The following is a 15,977-nucleotide window of genomic DNA, read 5'->3' on the forward strand; positions in this document are numbered from 1 at the left end:
CCTCTGAGCGGGGGCGCGGCGGAGCCGGGAGCCGCCCGCGTCTAGAGCGGTCGGTGCGCCATGGAGCTCGGGGGCCCTGGGGCGCCGCCCCCGCTGCTGCCCGGGCTGCTGCTGCTCCTGGGGACCGGCCTCCTGCCGGGTAAGTTTCGGGGCGCCGAGCTAGACCCTTTGCGTCGGGCCAGGTGCCCGGGACCCGGAAGCCAGAAGAGGGGAGGCTCTGGCTGCAGTGCTAAAGCTCGGGTGCGCGCAGCGGGGCGGCCACGGGGACGCCCCTATCCGCGAGAGGCGCACGCTGTCCTTCGACGCAGGCTGAGCCCAGCCGGGAAGGAGCCTCGCTCCGCTAACGTCGGGAGAGGGGTCTGGGTGGGAGAGAGGGGTTCCGACTGCCTTCCTGTTCGGAGCCGACCCAGCACCTCCAGCCGGAGTGCCCGAGCGGGCTATTCCCTCACCAGGTTACCTGCAGACCCCGGTCTGCTCCGGGTTTAGGGTATCAGAGTGGAGCAGCCTGTGCCCTTGGGGGCCCCCACCCCGCCTTTTCCACTCCCCCAGGCTCCCTCCGCCTGCCCTTCTTCCCGTTCTCTGGGCAGCCACTCTGCAGCACCCTCTAGCCCGGGGCTTCCAGCCGGAATTTGACCCCAGCCTCCTCAGTGAGGGCCCCGCGCCGTCCAGGTCAAATGAACTGGGGAAACGTGGAGCCCATGCTCCCGGGTGTCTACAAGCAGTGGGTGGTTCCCAGGTGAGCAGATCCAGCGGGGAGCCGGGTTCTCCCCTTCTGTGAAGCAGCTGCTCCGAGGAGGCAGGGAGGCCCTGAGGCCACCAGAGGTCCGGGAGGGCCCGCCCTGGAAGCCCGGTGGGGTCTCAGGGAAGGCACCCTGTGTGTCTACCCAGCAACACAGGCTGTCTGTGGCCATGAGGCTCCTGGGGTCCTAGTCAGTGGCAGCACTGACCGCTCCCCAGGCACAGCTCCCTCTGTGCAGGAAGCAGGCGCTGCAGGAACAGGACCCCCCCCCCCATCTCTCTGCTCCTCTGTCCCAGTGCTGCTGTCACCTCTTGTCCTTTGTCTCTGCCGGTCACTGTAACGCAGTCCTTCCCTCAGTAGTCACCATCTGCTGGGAGACACAGCCTCTACTGCACCCCAAGCTGGATCCATTGTCTGGTTTTGTGGTGAGGTGCAGGGTACCAGGAAGGCCTGACCCCACCTGAGCAGTCTGGAGAAGGCTTCCCCGAGGAAGGTACAGTTACCTTCTGGAGGCAGGGGAAGCTGAGGCTCGGAGTGGGGCAGAGCACGCCCTGGAGAGGCAGCAGCACATGTGGGGGTCTTTAGGCGGGTGGGGACTGTGCGGAGCTGAAGGAAGGGGCTGTGGCAGGGGCCTGTGTGACGCTGGATGGAGGAGGAGCCTGGATGACACCGGCCCTTTTGCACTGGCCGCTTGCCTGTCTCTCCCACAGTGCGCAGCCACGTGGAGACCCGGGCCCACGCGGAGGAACGGCTCCTGAAGACCCTCTTCTCCGGCTATAACAAGTGGTCCCGGCCCGTGGCCAACATCTCAGATGTGGTCCTTGTCCGCTTCGGCCTGTCCATTGCCCAGCTCATTGACGTGGTAGGTGTGGGCAGGGCGACTGCGTAACCCTGCAGGGTAGGCCCTGTAGGAGGGCGGCTGGGACGGGCAGAGGACACCTTGAAGCGTTCATGTTCCGTGTCTGGCCATGACAAGCTGGCCAGAATGAGCCCAGCAGGTGTGCCTTCCTGACAGCCCCGCTCTTGCTCCATAGAGGAAAACCAGGTGACCAGGCTTTTGGCTCTGGCCCCTTCAGCAGCCAATAATGGAAAACACCTCAACGGGCAGGGACGGGCAGTACCACAGCCTCGCACAGCTGGGCTGCAGGGGCTTTTCTTGTGGCACTGGGTGGCGGGGCAGGCATTGTTGTGTCCTAGGGATACCCTTGACCTGGGCCTAATCCCAGAGGCTCTTGAGTATCTGAGCTCTGGGTTTGGGTTCTGGATGAGTCTCAGGCTCTGTGGACCTTGAAGGTCCAAGAAGTCTGCTGAGAGGGCATGTAGGGTCTAGCTGGGGCCCCTGCAGCGTGGGCCGGAGTGTAAGGAGCCCCTGTTCAGGGGAGCAATTGAAGGCCGTGTCACAGCCGCTAGAAGCGTGCTGCAAGAGACCCAGGGCCTTGTGCATAGCAGGGAAGCTCGGTTATGCACCCAGCATTTCCTGGCCAGGCTCAGCTGCTCTGCTGGGAGTGGAACCAATCTTTGAGGTCATTGGCTGGGTGCCATTGCGCAGCCTGGAGGGTCTTACTGTGTTTCAGCAGCACCTACCACCCTGCCTGTCACGGTAGGCCTTGGAGTGTGGGCTGTGGCAGGTCAGCGGGAGGGAGGGACAGACCAGGGCCTTGCAACTGGGGAGGCCAAGGCCATCTGGTTAGAAGGGCTTGAGTTTTCCTATAGGGATCCAGCCATCTCCAGCCCCTCTGAAGTCCACCTTGCTAGGCCCAGGGACAGAGCCGGAATCTGGATGGGGTAGCCAGCCACTGCAGGTGCTGCAACATTTCCAAGGGGGGCTGCCAGTGTGGAGGTTCTGGCTCCAGCCTGACTTTGCATTGGGTGGCCCTCTGTGCCCTAGTGTTCTTGCCAGATGTGGGCTGAGTGAGCAGCGTCTGGGGCTTTGGACGGTGTGCGTTTCCGGCCTGCCTGGGGCTGTACATAGACCCCAGCCGGGAACCCTGTTCGGAGCTGACACTCAGACTCCTGCCTTGAGGTGTCCCGGAACTAGCCCTTGAACGTTCCTGAAGCGTCCCTGGAAGGGGCCCAGCCAGAGGACAATGCAAGATGTGCGTGCTCCGTCAACCCTGCTGCGGTTTGCAAACATGTTTGCAAAGTGGTGGCTGGCGGAGGCAGCCATTGGCCGCTGCTCAAGGCTCCAGGTCTGCCACCGCCTGAGTTCCTAGCCGAGCCTGTCAGGGCTCACCATTGTGTCCCCTCGGCCACAGAACCCTGGGTTTCCCAGGAGACACCGAGACTTAGTGCACAGCTGAGACCCCAGTTAGGGCTGTGGCTCCCAGCAGCGGGCTGGGTGGGGTCCCTTGTGAGGGCTCAGGCTGTGTGTGCCGACACAGTGGCCCCTGGCCGGAGCTGTGGCTGAACCTGTGGCTGGAAGAGGCCTCGCTGCATCTGGCCCACCTTGCCTGTGCTGGCCCTGGTGCCTGCTGCCTGTGTCTCTTGGCGCAAACTCCTGGGCCTCCTGGGTCTCTGTCTGGGAGAGGGGCTGTGTAATGCATGTGTGATTCACACCCTGGTGCCAGCTGCAGAGGAGGCCACGGAATCCCCAGTGGTTTCCTGACCTGATGCTGAGGCTCGTTGACGTCTGCTGCTTCCAAGGACACTGGGGGAGTGACAGCTGGCCACGAGGTCTGGAGAGATGCCTCACAGGAGGGCCTGGCACAGCCACCATGGATTATTCCTGAGGACCCTGGAGCCCCCAGCGGGGGTGGGAGAGGCTCTCCCCACTCCTGGCTTCCTGACATGGGATCAGGTCACATGAGAATGTGATTGTGCAGGGACCTTGTCATGTGGGGTGAGGCTGTATAGGCAGTGCAGGGTGGCAGCTATGCTGAGGCCGGGCAGCAGACTACGTGCTGTGAGCCATGTCCCCCTCCTCAGCATCCTGCCAAGGAGGGGCTGGCTCAGGTGACCTTCCCCCAAAGCTGGGAGGGAGCAGCACGGGGCTGTCAAGGTGTCTGGGAAGGAGCTCAACCAACAGCAGCCGAAGGGGCCACTGCAGTCAGCGGAACCTTGTCCCCAGTTTCTTTCTGGAAAAGTTGCAGGGCTCCTGGGCCACCATCCTGGGCTTGGGTGCCTCCGGGGACAAGGCGCTCACTCTCTCTGAGGTCCAGCACTGGCCATGTTTGCCGTGGCTGTGATAGGAAACTCGGGATCAGAGGAGATGATGTGTCACCAAGAGGGTCTCAAGCTGCCTTCTCGCTTGGGTCCTAGGATGAGAAGAACCAGATGATGACAACGAACGTGTGGGTAAAGCAGGTGAGTGGGGGGTCTGCCCCGCCCCTGCCCTCTCCCTGCGCTCTCCCCCATGCCCCTCTCACCCATGGCTCTGTCCTACCCAGGAGTGGCATGACTACAAGCTGCGCTGGGACCCTAGTGACTACGAGAACGTCACCTCCATCCGCATTCCCTCCGAGCTCATCTGGCGGCCAGACATCGTCCTCTACAACAAGTGAGCCCTGGGAAACCCTGAGGGGCTAGGGCTGGGCCTGGGCCCATCAGGGAGAAGTCCATTTTCTGTGTTGGGGACCCCCTGGCAGCAAAGAATCTGAATATGTCAGGGTACTGAGTTCTGAATTGTTGGAGCCAGAGGGGCCTGGGTCCTGCCTGCCTACACCAGCACTATGCAGAGGGGTCTCCTGTCCGTTCCTGCCAGTCTCCCTCCTGCGGGCAGGAGAGGGTGCAGCACCCCTGCCCCTGTCGTGCTCATGTTGAGCTCACAGGCCCCAGGGCTGCTTCCCCTTGCTGGAGTGATTTTCACACCCAGCCTCCTGCCAAAGTCCACCTTCTGGAGAAAGCACGAAGTGGTGGGGTGCTCTGGGAGGTGGGGAGGGGGCCCCAGGTGGCTGTCCCCATGACTGCCCCACAGCTGGGCACTGTGCAGTCAGCAGTCCCGGCGCACCATGCTCTCAAGTAAAGCAGCCGGTCGTCAGGTCCTGAGAAGATGAGCTGAGATCTGTCCCTGAGATGCTTTGTTGTACCTGGGAGCCAGAATGGCGTTTCCAGGGACTGGCCCTGGCAGGATGTGGCCGCTGCAGCTTGTCCTGTGGACCCTCACCAGGGATTCGGGCCACTGGTCCTTGAGGCACAGCAGCCAGCTCTTTCTAAGCTGAATCTGCCCAGGGACAGCTCTCCAGCTCAGGGCTCCGGTGGCGGCAGCTCTTGCAGCACTTACAATGAAGAAGTGGAAGCCCCTTGTGCGCCTGGTGCTGACCATCTGCCCACAGCCCCCTCCAGGCCCCAGGGATCTGCCTGACCTACAAACGTCCCTATTTGATTAGGAACGATTGGGCTCCTCTTCCCACTTAATTGAGTCCCATAATGGCTACAGCCTTGTCATGTGAAAGGGCTTGGGCTGGTTCTCCAGGATGCATTAAGGGAAGGCAGCCAGCGCTGAGCGGGGAGAATGTGGCCACTGCTCTTCTGTGGGGTGGGCTCACTGCCCTTGGCAACTGCTCCGTCTGAACCACAAGCCCCAGCCCCACCCTGGGATGGCGAGTGGTTTGCCCAGGGCGGGACAGACTGGCCCCAGGTGGGAGTGGGCAGGCAGATAAGCAGGTCTAGGACCCCAGGACCAGCACTCCGGAGCCCAGGACTCATGAGGGAGTGGGTCAGCACTTAGGGCCCGGCAGCTGCTAGCCAGGGTGAACCCTGCTGCTCGGCAGGGGCGGCCCGCACTCTGGTGTCGGTTCTGGGGACCCACGGTCTAGGGACTTCCACGAGATTGGCCCCTGACCTAGAGCCCAGAAGTCCCTGACTTGGTGTTGGTGGGTGGGCAGAAGGGCTTGCTGTGCCTCTGCGCTGGAGCAGGTCCAGAGCAGGCTCATGGGTCTGTCAGGCAGCTCAACCCAAATGCTCATGCCACAGGCTTCTGGGCCTCCGAGGTGCTGGGATGGACGTGGGACGGGAAACGTTGCGCTCATCTGGAGCGCCCCCTGACGGCTCCCTGGAAGCTGCTGTTCTGAGGGCTGGGTTGCCCATAGATCTTCAGGGGCCATGCCTTGGGCACCTGTGGAAGAACAAAGAATCAAGAACTGCTTCGCATGGCGCTGGAGCTCTACGGGTCCCCCCAGCACCACCTGCACAACTGTGGGGCCTCACAGCAGCTCCCAGAGCAGGAAGGGCAGGAGCGGGGGCCCTGTGTCCTCGGAGACCCTCTCTTTCCTCAGGCAGCGTGCGTGGGGAGGTCTCAGGTGCAGCCCTGTGAGTGTGAGGCAGCGTGAGTGTAGAAGCCAAGTCCTCCTCACAGACTCCAGAGGGCGGTGGGCTGGGCTGGCAGGGTGAATAGGGCAGTGGGGGCAGCAGAGCCAGGTGGACGGGGCTCTGAGCCCTGGACCACACCCAGGGCCTGGGGCTGCTCCAGCGAGCTGAGCACCCCGCTCTGCTGGGCCACTGCAGCTGCAGCTGTCTGACCTCCTGTGGATGTTTGCTGAGCCAGGATTCGCTTGCGTGCCGTGGGAAGAGTTGCGTTTTTGCCTGAGGGGAAGGCTTTGAGTTTTGGAGAGACGGGGCTGGGAAGAGGAATCCACACTGGCTGCGGTGTGTGGCGAGATCCGCCTCCGCGCCCGCCCGAGGGAGCCCTGGCTTCCACACGGAAGGAAGCCGGCCCGCGCCTGGAGCCTCATTGGGATGCATGTGCAGAGCCGAAGCGGTGGTGGCTCCCTGCATCTGCAGCGGCCGCACAGCGAGGCAGGCCTGTGGCTGGCCCAGAATGAGGGGGACGCGGGGGGGAGCTGAGACCTTGGGACTCCCACTCAGTGACCTTGGGGTGCTGCTCAGCAGCAGGGAGAGTCCCCGGGGTCCCTCGTGGCTGCCTCTACCCAGTGACTGGTCTGGACTAGATGGGGAGACAGCAGTCGGCTGGGCCCCTTCTACCTGAGGACCTTGAGAGGCCCTGGCCTTCGAGCCAAGTCTTGGGGACAGAGACGGAGAAGGGGTGTGCAGAGGGTCCAGTGAGTCAGCAGACAGAGGCTGCGTGTGGCTAGGGCTGTCTTGCTCTGCGTGCGGGGACCAGCACGGTGCACGCTGGCGCCTTTAATGGGGAAGTTAATCAGGCCTCAGCACTTATTAAATGCTTCCCATCTGCATTCAGATCGAGGCTGGCAGGGCCGGCCCAGAGGGGCCCAGGCCTCAGCTGCTGCCCCTGCAGCTCTGTGGCTGCCAGGCTGGCATCAGGGTGGACAGCCTGGGTCTTGAGGGAACCTGAGGCCTGGAGAGTGGGACACTGGGAGCCCGGGTTGCACAGGGTACGAGTGGCACCTTAGACCAGGTTCTCCCATTTCAGGGGACAAAAGTGTGAGGGAAGCTGAGCCGACCCAGGAGCAGAGCAGGGCTTTGTGGGTGCTGCCGGCTGCTGCCCCTGAGTTCCCACAGTGAGCAAGTTGAGGCACACACATCACTGTGAAGTCCAGCGGTCAGGACTGCCCACCAGGAGGAGGGGCCCAAAGGACAGCAGGCCCTTGCCCTGTTGCTGATTCCAGTCTGTGGCAGGACACTAACACCTCTAAAGCATAGGTAGAGGCCAAGACGCTGGCCCTCAAGCAGGCGGCCCCTGTTTGTGCCAGCCCCGTGTCACTCCTGGGCCACCCAATGTCATGCTTGCCTCCGGGGCTGCAGCAGCCTTACCCTGTAGTGCAGGGAGGTGGCCTCTGAGTCCCTGAGGTTGCCAGGAGAGAGTGCCCTTCCCAGGGGAAGCTGGGTGCCACACTGAGTCTGGGCTCCCACGGATGGGACAGACAGCCCTGCTGGAGAGCAGTGGGCCTGTCTACCCACCTGGTCTGTGCTGAGGTCCATGATGGGCGAATGGCGCCTGCAGAACATGTGGCAGTGCCCGGGGTGCCCGCTGAAGCTTTGCTGGGTGGCACTCAGAGCTGTTTGCATGTCCGCCCCAGGAGAGGTCTGCTGAGCAGCTCCTGAGCCTGTCACCCACTTCACAAGGCAGCAGCGTGCATGGGCTGGGGGAAGCATGCCCCTGCTGAGCTTGGCATCTCTGCTCCTGGGCCCAGAGGAGTCCCCGGCCCTTCCCAGTGGACACGTACACACTCTGCACAGGACGCAGCCCCCTCCTGTGACCTCCAGGCTGTGCACTGGTGCCCGGCAGGGCTGGCTGCCAGTGCCAGGACCGAGGAGGACCTGGCACCGAATGCTTGTGACCCTCGAGTGTCAGCCAGCAGGAGGGGCTGCTAGGTGGAGAGTCTGGGATACCTACTCAGAGGGCAAAGGCGCCGAAGCGTCTCGGCATCCTTCAGAGGTGTGTGTGTATGGGGACACCGAGAGCCCCGGAAGCAGGAGCCAGAGCCTGGCCCCATACCCTTGCCCTGAGGGATGACAGCTGTCTCGAGCAGCAGTGACACAGCATGGTGTGCAGGCACAGCTGTCCCTCCTGTGTTCTCTGGACCACGTGGCTGCCCTCTCAACTCGGGTGATAAACTGAGGCACCCAGAGCCACGTGCCCAACTCCCCAGGGCCCCGTGACCGGTGGAGTCTGTCATGGAGGCTGCAGGTCTCTCTTGGTGCAATGTGGGCATGTAGGTGCATGGGAGGATGTCGGGGTGCGGATGTGCGCAGGCCTCATGCTGTTCTCTCCTGCCTGCAGTGCGGATGGGGACTTTGCTGTTACCCACCTGACCAAGGCCCACCTGTTCCATGACGGGCGGGTACAGTGGACGCCCCCCGCCATCTACAAGAGCTCCTGCAGCATCGACGTCACCTTCTTCCCCTTTGACCAGCAGAACTGCACCATGAAGTTTGGGTCCTGGACCTATGACAAGGCCAAGATCGACCTGGTGAACATGCACAGCCGTGTGGACCAGCTGGACTTCTGGGAGAGTGGAGAGTGGGTCATTGTGGACGCGGTGGGCACCTACAACACACGGAAGTATGAGTGCTGCGCTGAGATCTACCCTGACATCACCTACGCCTTCATCATCCGGCGGCTGCCACTGTTCTACACCATCAACCTCATCATCCCCTGCCTGCTCATCTCCTGCCTCACCGTGCTGGTCTTCTACCTGCCCTCTGACTGCGGTGAGAAGATCACGCTGTGCATCTCCGTGCTGCTGTCGCTCACTGTCTTCCTGCTGCTCATCACCGAGATCATCCCATCCACCTCGCTGGTCATCCCGCTCATCGGCGAGTACCTGCTCTTCACCATGATCTTCGTCACACTGTCCATCATCATCACGGTCTTCGTGCTCAACGTGCACCACCGCTCGCCGCGCACGCACACCATGCCCGCCTGGGTGCGCAGGGTTTTCCTGGACATCGTGCCGCGCCTGCTCTTCATGCAGCGGCCCTCTGTGGTCAAGGACAACTGCCGGCGGCTCATCGAGTCCATGCACAAGATGGCCAGCACCCCGCGCTTCTGGCCCGAGCCCGAGGGGGAGCCCAACATGCTGAGCGGCTCCCGCAGTCAGGGTCCATCTCCCACCCCGTCCTTCAGTGTCCCTCCAGAGATGCCAGCGGAACCCCAGCCTTCATGCAAGTCACCCTCCAGCCAGGCGCCTGCTCTGCAGCCCTCAGGGGCCGAGAAGGGCAGCCCCTGCCCCTCACCTAGCCCTTGTCCCCCACCCAGCAGCACCAGCGGCTCTGGGCTCACCAAAGCCAGGTCCCTGAGCGTCCAGCACATGTCCAGTCCCCACGAGGCAGCAGAGGGCAGCGTCCGGTGCCGGTCTCGGAGTATCCAGTACTGCGGTCCCCGGGACGGTAATGCCTCCCAGGCCAACAGCCCGACCGCTGGCCCCCCAACCTCTGTAAAGGCCCGCTCAGCTGAGCTGCCCCCAGACCAGCCCTCTCCATGCAAGTGCACGTGCAAGAAAGAGCCACTGGTGGTGTCCCCGGTCACTGTGCTCAAGGCCCGTGGCACCAAAGTGCCACCCCGGCACCTGCCCCTGTCACCAGCCCTGACTCGGGCGGTTGAGGGTGTCCAGTACATTGCCGATCACCTGAAGGCAGAAGACTCAGATTTCTCGGTGAGTCCGGGTCCTGTGGCTGTGTCTGGGAGGTACCCCTCAAGGGATGAGAAGATGCCCTCTGTCTCTGGCTGATGACCGAGACGAGGCCCTGGCTGCTCAGCTGTGGGTATGTAGTGTGGCTTCTGCCTGGCAACCATGTGGGTCGCTGAGCCAAGCTGGAGATAAATAGGTGTCCCCGAGTAGCTGGTGACGGTAGAGGACCAAGATGGTGCCCCTTTTGGTGTTGGGCCTTGGAAGTACTGGCAGGTGGCAGAGTGAGGGTGGCCAGCAGCATCAGTGGTCAGCAGAGGTCTTCCCTGCAGGGTTCAGGCTATGGTTGACCAGTGGGATCTCCTGCCACCCTTGCCTCGGTGATGGGGCTCGGTCCACGTGTGCCTTCTCCTAAACATAGGCATTTCTGCCTTATGCGGCCCTGCTGGGGGGCTCCTGCACGGGCTGGGCAGAGGTGTCGGGGCCTAGGAGAGAGGAATGGGGCTGACAGAGGCTGTGGGTGGGGCTGGACAATCTCTGAGGCTTCCCAGAGAAAAAAGTTGGGGTCTGGACACAAATGCACATGGCCAAGCCAGGGAAAGAGCTGCAGAGTCACTGGGCCCAGCGCAAGGCCCTCAGGGACCTGGGGGCTCCAGAGCACAGGTCCTCGGCCGAGACCCACCCCCACCTGCTTCTTGCTCTCTATCAGCGTGATAGTGACCGGGCCTCCAGGCTCAGCTGTGTCCTTGACCCGAGGCAGGCATGCGGCTTAGGCTCCCGCAGGCGGTGGGCCCAGCTCTGGGTTAGCACTGCCTCAGCCCCTGCCGCCAGTATCGCCCCCTTTTCCTTCTGTGACATCGCCAGCCTTCCCCACGCAGGGGCCTCCAGGGCTCGGGTCTTGGCTCAGATAAGGCTGGGACTCAGGGCCCTGTGCGGCTGGCAGGGCTGCTGGCCACGTCGCGGGCTCTGCCTGCTGGGGGCACAGAACTGGAGGGGGGGACCTGGAGGCCGGCCAGGGGTGGAAGGTCAGGACCCACTCAGCCGGGGCCTCTGCTGCATCAGCTGCATCTGCTCTGACTCAGCAACTGTCCTTCACAGCGATCTTGCCCTGGCCTGGCCCTGCCACATCCCTGCTGCTGCAGTCCCTCCCAGGGCCCCTCGGCTGCTTGCCAGCTCCTCTCCCCAGCCCGAGGCCCTGCCCGGCCTCAGCCCCCAGCTGTCAGACATTTGCTTCCTGGAGCTGAATGAGAGCCCAAAGAAGGGGAGCTGCTGCCCACACCCAGGGAGTGAGTCATGGCTCCCGTGAGTCAGGCCACTGAGTCTCGAGAAGCTGTGAACCTATTCTGGAGTTTTCCTGAAGGTTCTGGGCTGCACAGACCTGCTGGGAGAGGTGCCAGCTCTGGGACCTGTTTGGCTGCAGCTCCCGAGGCATGCGAGTGGGCTGCTGTCTTACTTTTCTCTCATTGCTGAGACAAAATACCTTATGGAGGGTTCAGTCCATACTCAGCTCACTCCAAGGCGGGGTGGCACGTGGCAGAGGGCAGCAGCCCATGGCGGTGGAAGACAGCAAAAGCAGCAAGAGAGAGGAGGGGGAGAGAAGGAACAAGCCTCCTGTCCCTTACAGTGTATGTAGGCTCCCCGCCCTAGGGCAGTCAAGCACTCACACCCTTAATCCCAGCCTTGGACCATGAATCAACCACAAACTCTAGACTCAGACACCTCTGAAAAGCACCCCGCCCCCGCTGCCCTTGTGACTGTGTGAGGCTTTAGGGGGACATCCAGACACTAACCCTAACAGCTGTTGAGTACCACCATGCCATCAGAAGTTTACTCAAAATCTTCACGAGCCTGGCTTGTTGCCAGCTCAGAGGAGGGGAGCTGGAGCTTGAGGGCCCCCTCCACTCCGATCTGCTGATGCTGACCTGGTTCTGATTCTGGGGAGCAGCACTGGAGGTGGAGCCCTGGACAGCAGGGAGGCTCTGGTCTGCCGCTTGGTTCCTCTCAGGATGGGCTGAGCACCGGGCATAGGGAAAGAGTTCAAGGCAATCAGAAGGAGCCCTGCAGGCCTGCTGCCCCCGCCTCTCCTGAACAGGAGTCCCAGGGGGGCTTTTTATTTAGAAGTGACCGTGTTCGCTCTGAGGCTTTGTGAAAGTAAACACAGCCATGTAGGTTTGGTTTAGAACGATCAGGATGCCTGAGATTGCTTTGAAAAATCAGGGCAGATGCCCCTAAGCTGGAAAGCTGACTTCTGTCCCTGTCCCAGGCTTGCCAGGCCTGTCCACCCCTCTGCTGGCCGGAGCTGGTGCCTGCTGTCTCTTGTTCCGGCCACTCCTGTCCACCATCCTGCTGGCCCCAGGTTCCATCCTGAAAGCAGCTCCAGTCAAGCCTAGGGGCTGTCCCAGGCTTGTCCAGACGGCTGACTACCATACAGGACAGATGGCAGAGCAGGGGCCTGCAGCAGCCTCAGGCGGCAGAGCAGCCGAGGCCAGGGCCATGTGCAGAGGAGTCCCCAAGGACTTGCTAGCCCCAGGCCTGGCCAGACAACACATTAGTCTGCCCTGAATCTTTGCTCTGGGATCCCCCTGGGGAAGTGGCTGCCCTGCACTAGCCCCCTAGCAGAGGCAGGCACCTGGGCTGGGGTCGCTCTCAGAGAGGTGTAGCCGTGGCCCCTCCTTCCGTTGCTCGTGCCTCCGTGTTCCAGTGTCACAGGACAGTCCAGGTGGGGACAGGGTGAGGCAGACAGGGCCTCGTGCATGTCTGCTGCCACAGTCCACTCTCTGTCCCAGCTGCTCCACCATTGCCATGGAGTTGTCATCCGGCAGCCTGCCCTGTCCAGACCTGCTCCAGGCCCTGCGTGTGCCAAGTGTGGGCACCCACCCCGAGCAGGAGGGAGGTATGGGCAGTCAGGCCCTGCCCTGGCTCTTGGGACCGCGCTTGCCATGGGGGCTCCTCCTCGGGAACTGACATATCGCCCAGCAGCTCCGACCTACTCCCTCACAGCCAGGCTGGCGGGCGTCAGCGCTCCGGGGCCCACTTTCTGTCTGTGCAATGAGGAGGTGGACTTGGTCTCCATGGCCTCTCCCCCAGCTTTAGCCAGCTGAGGACAGATGTCATCGGGCAGTCACGCAGCCCTCCCAAGCGGCCAGTCTCTGCCTCCTTCGCGCTTAGGCAGCCTGTCAGGTGGGTAAGGTCAGCTGGGGACAGTGTGAGCCCTGTCTCCTGTGAGGCCCTAGGGAGCTCCACTCCATCCGAATCCAGGGGTCCCACACACAGGTGCCTTACATGCAGCTCACGGCACCAGCTGCCCTGCAGTGCTTCCCTGCTGGGGTCCTGCAGCAGCCGCACTGTGCCGAGGGACTGGCCCTTCAACATTAGCTGGACGGTCATTTTGACATGCTCCCTCCCCACTCATCACCTCGGTGCAGGTGTGTGCCCAGGGTGTGTGCCAGTGCGTGCTTGGGGTGTGTAGCAGTGTGTGCCCGGGGGGTGTACCGGTGTGTGCACGCAGGGTGTGTGCGGGTGTATGTGCAGGTGTGCATGCCGGTGGAAAGTGGAGAACCACTGCTTGAAGCCCCGGCTTCCAGAAGGTTGTCTGGTTGCCTGTGAGGCCGAGGGCTGGGCGTGACCCAGTGTCTGTGTCTGCAGGTGAAGGAGGACTGGAAGTACGTGGCCATGGTCATCGACCGCATCTTCCTCTGGATGTTCATCATCGTCTGCCTGCTGGGCACCGTGGGCCTGTTCCTGCCGCCCTGGCTGGCCGGCATGATCTAGGGAGGGAGCTGGCATGGCCCAGGCACCTGTAGGACGCAGCGGGACTGGGCCTGCTTGTCCCTGAACCCCAGCTCCGGGGGGCCATGCCACTCTTTGTCCCTTATCTTCCGTGCCTGCTGTGAGACAGCCTTGGAAAAAGACACTGCCTCCCACGGGAGCTGGACTTTGGGTGCTGGTTCCGGTCATGCAATGGCCGGGAGGGGGCAGGGGGCTGGCATGGGATTGTTCTGTCCACAGGGCAGTGTTGTGGCAAAGGCCCATTAAAGGTTCTCCAGAGCAGATGGCACATGGCCCTCCTGACCTGCAGACGGCACATGCCTGCCTGAGCCTCTCAGATGCCCCGTGAGTGTCCTGTCAAGGGGTCACGAGGCTCTGTCCCCTCTCCGTCCCCTCTCCCTTGTTTCCATGGGGTCCAGCACCCCAGGCAGCTCCCTGTGCTGTGACGTCACATGCCCTGCCCGCCAGGGGGACCCAGGTGCGTTCATCTTGTCTCGCTGGGCTCAGTTCCTGAGAACCGAGTGCCATGCTGAGGAAACTCATGCGGAAGCTGTGTAGACAGCCCTGTTCGGAGGGGCTCCGTGCAGCCAGGCCCGAGTGTCCAGGCTCATGGGGACCTGTGGCAAGCACTACCCAGAGGCCCGGTGAGCCCAGAACCCTGAAGGCACTTGTCTGGGGATTCCCCTGGGGGGACCCAAGCAGGCTCAGGCCGCTCCTGGCTCTCCTCTGACACCCCCCACCATACAGCCTGGCAGACTGCAGGAAGGCTTTCCTGTCACAGTCGCTGTGCTTCAGCCATGGTCCCCTGCAGCGCAACTGGGACCTTGGGCAGCAGGGGTGGAAGGAGCCCAAGCCGTGTTACAGGTCAGGGACCCCTGGGGCTTCCAGACAGGCCAGAGCCTTCTGACTTGTCCTCCAAGGGTCTCAGAGCAAGGAGTGGCCTTACCTGGCCTCCTGGCTTGTCCAGAAGTGTGGGGGCTGAGGTGGTACCCCCAGCAGACAGCGATCCCAAGTGCCTGGGCGCCAGGGCAGGAGGCATCTTCCTGTGCAGTGGCCCCAGCCCTGCCCCTCCATGGACCCCCACGAGCCAAGGGGCCCGGTTCCCGAGGCCCTCTCATCTCTAGCCTGAGCTGAAATCTTGCCAGGGGCAGGAGGTACTTGGGAGAATTGGAAGAACTTGAAGAGCTTGGAGCTGATGCACACCACACACTGGCCCATGTGGCAGCCACCATGAGGTTGCTGGTCTCTGCTGGACAGTGACGTGAGGATGGGGGAGCCACCTGGGGCTAATGCCACCCATAGCTGCCACCTGCAGACACCCTAGGGTCCCTGGGGAAAAGGGGCCCTGAGTTGTACCAGTAGTGGGATGCAGAGGCCTAAGCGCCAAATCCTGGGCATCCCCAGGCCTCCGCACTGGCCCAGGGCACTGAGGGCTCTACCTGCTGAGCAAGGTCTGCACTGGTGCCAACCACCCCCTGCCTGCGCCTCAGCAGGGTCCCCAGGACATTCCCAGAGACCCCAGGTGGGTGAGTTCACGCAGCTGAGGGTTGGGGAAGCAGGCTGGAAGGTCACGGAGGATGCAGATTTCAGATGTGAGCTCCAAGATCTGAGTTGCATAAGCAGATCCAGCTGACAGATGTGTGGGCAGCTGTGGAGCCCCTGGGCAGGGCAGCTGCAGATGTTCTTTTCTGGGTCAGGACAAGTGAGTAGCTGGGGTACCCCTGCCAGGCAGCTCTCCTGTACCCAGCGACGCCAGGAAAGGAGATAAAGGGCTGCATCTCCCGCACCCAGCTTCTCATATTTGCCTGCAGTGTTGATTTGTGATTGAGGTAAAGTTTACTTACGGCAAAATGCACGAGCCGAGTCCTCTGGGCCAGTGAGTGTGAAGAAAGAGGACAGCACTGCCCCTGGCCTTCCAGTGCATGGGCACCATCCCCCAGTGCTGCGAGGCCTCTGTCCTCCCCGCTGGGGCCAGCAGCAGCTCTGACCTGACCCCTGAGCCTGGCAGCACCAGGCCCTGCAGGCTCAGGGCGAGGATGGCACGTCAGAACCTTGGGCTGGGGCTTTCCTCATTCAGTATGGTGATGTCGGTGTTCGTCTGTGTCATGTGCATTGTAGTTCATCGCTGTGCTGCATCTTGGTTCTTAGTTGCCGAGCAGTGTTCTGTCTGAATAAACAGTCACAGTGTGTTTATCCATGGGCTTTGCTTCTGGTTGTTGTCATTAGGGCTCAAGGTGCTGTGTGTCCGTCTCCCTGTGCACACATTCGCATTTCTCTTGGTGTCTAATTGCATGCCTTTATTTTCTGTACATTGTAATGTTTTGACATCTCGGGGGCCTTTCAGACCTGTGACTGCCCCTCCCAGAGCTGATTCCCTGGGGTACAGTGCTTGCCACAGGCAGGCACATCAAGGGCTGTGCTTCCACCTCGGTCCAAACTCACAGTAGCCAATGTTTCCCTGCCCTCAGCCAACCAGGGCCCCT

At 62.2% G+C, this 15,977-nt stretch overlaps 1 protein-coding gene across 1 annotated transcript; it reads left to right on the forward strand.

Annotated features, from left to right (window-relative positions):
- The first annotated feature begins 6 nt into the window (after positions 1 to 6).
- On the forward strand, positions 7 to 15,687 carry Chrna4 (cholinergic receptor, nicotinic, alpha 4 (neuronal)). The gene is made up of 6 exons (XM_005409981.2): positions 7 to 139; positions 1,450 to 1,601; positions 3,998 to 4,042; positions 4,126 to 4,235; positions 8,379 to 9,753; positions 13,372 to 15,687. Exons 1-6 carry the CDS (start codon positions 61 to 63, stop codon positions 13,495 to 13,497), a joined length of 1,887 nt encoding a protein of 628 aa, XP_005410038.1. The 5' UTR covers positions 7 to 60; the 3' UTR covers positions 13,498 to 15,687.
- Positions 15,688 to 15,977: the final 290 nt, after the last annotated feature.

Source organism: Chinchilla lanigera, unplaced genomic scaffold (genome assembly GCF_000276665.1).
Source record: "Chinchilla lanigera isolate Chin_1 unplaced genomic scaffold, ChiLan1.0 scaffold00127, whole genome shotgun sequence".
Taxonomy (NCBI): domain Eukaryota; kingdom Metazoa; phylum Chordata; class Mammalia; order Rodentia; family Chinchillidae; genus Chinchilla; species Chinchilla lanigera.

Bases quoted from the DNA above. Each gene is read 5' to 3' on its own strand.
- Chrna4 (XM_005409981.2), top strand. From the start codon at position 61: ATGGAGCTCGGGGGCCCTGGGGCGCCGCCCCCGCTGCTGCCCGGGCTG. The intron at 1,602-3,997 runs GTAGGTGTGGGC...CTTGGGTCCTAG, and splicing joins TTGCCCAGCTCATTGACGTG to GATGAGAAGAACCAGATGAT. The intron at 4,043-4,125 runs GTGAGTGGGGGG...TGTCCTACCCAG, and splicing joins CGAACGTGTGGGTAAAGCAG to GAGTGGCATGACTACAAGCT.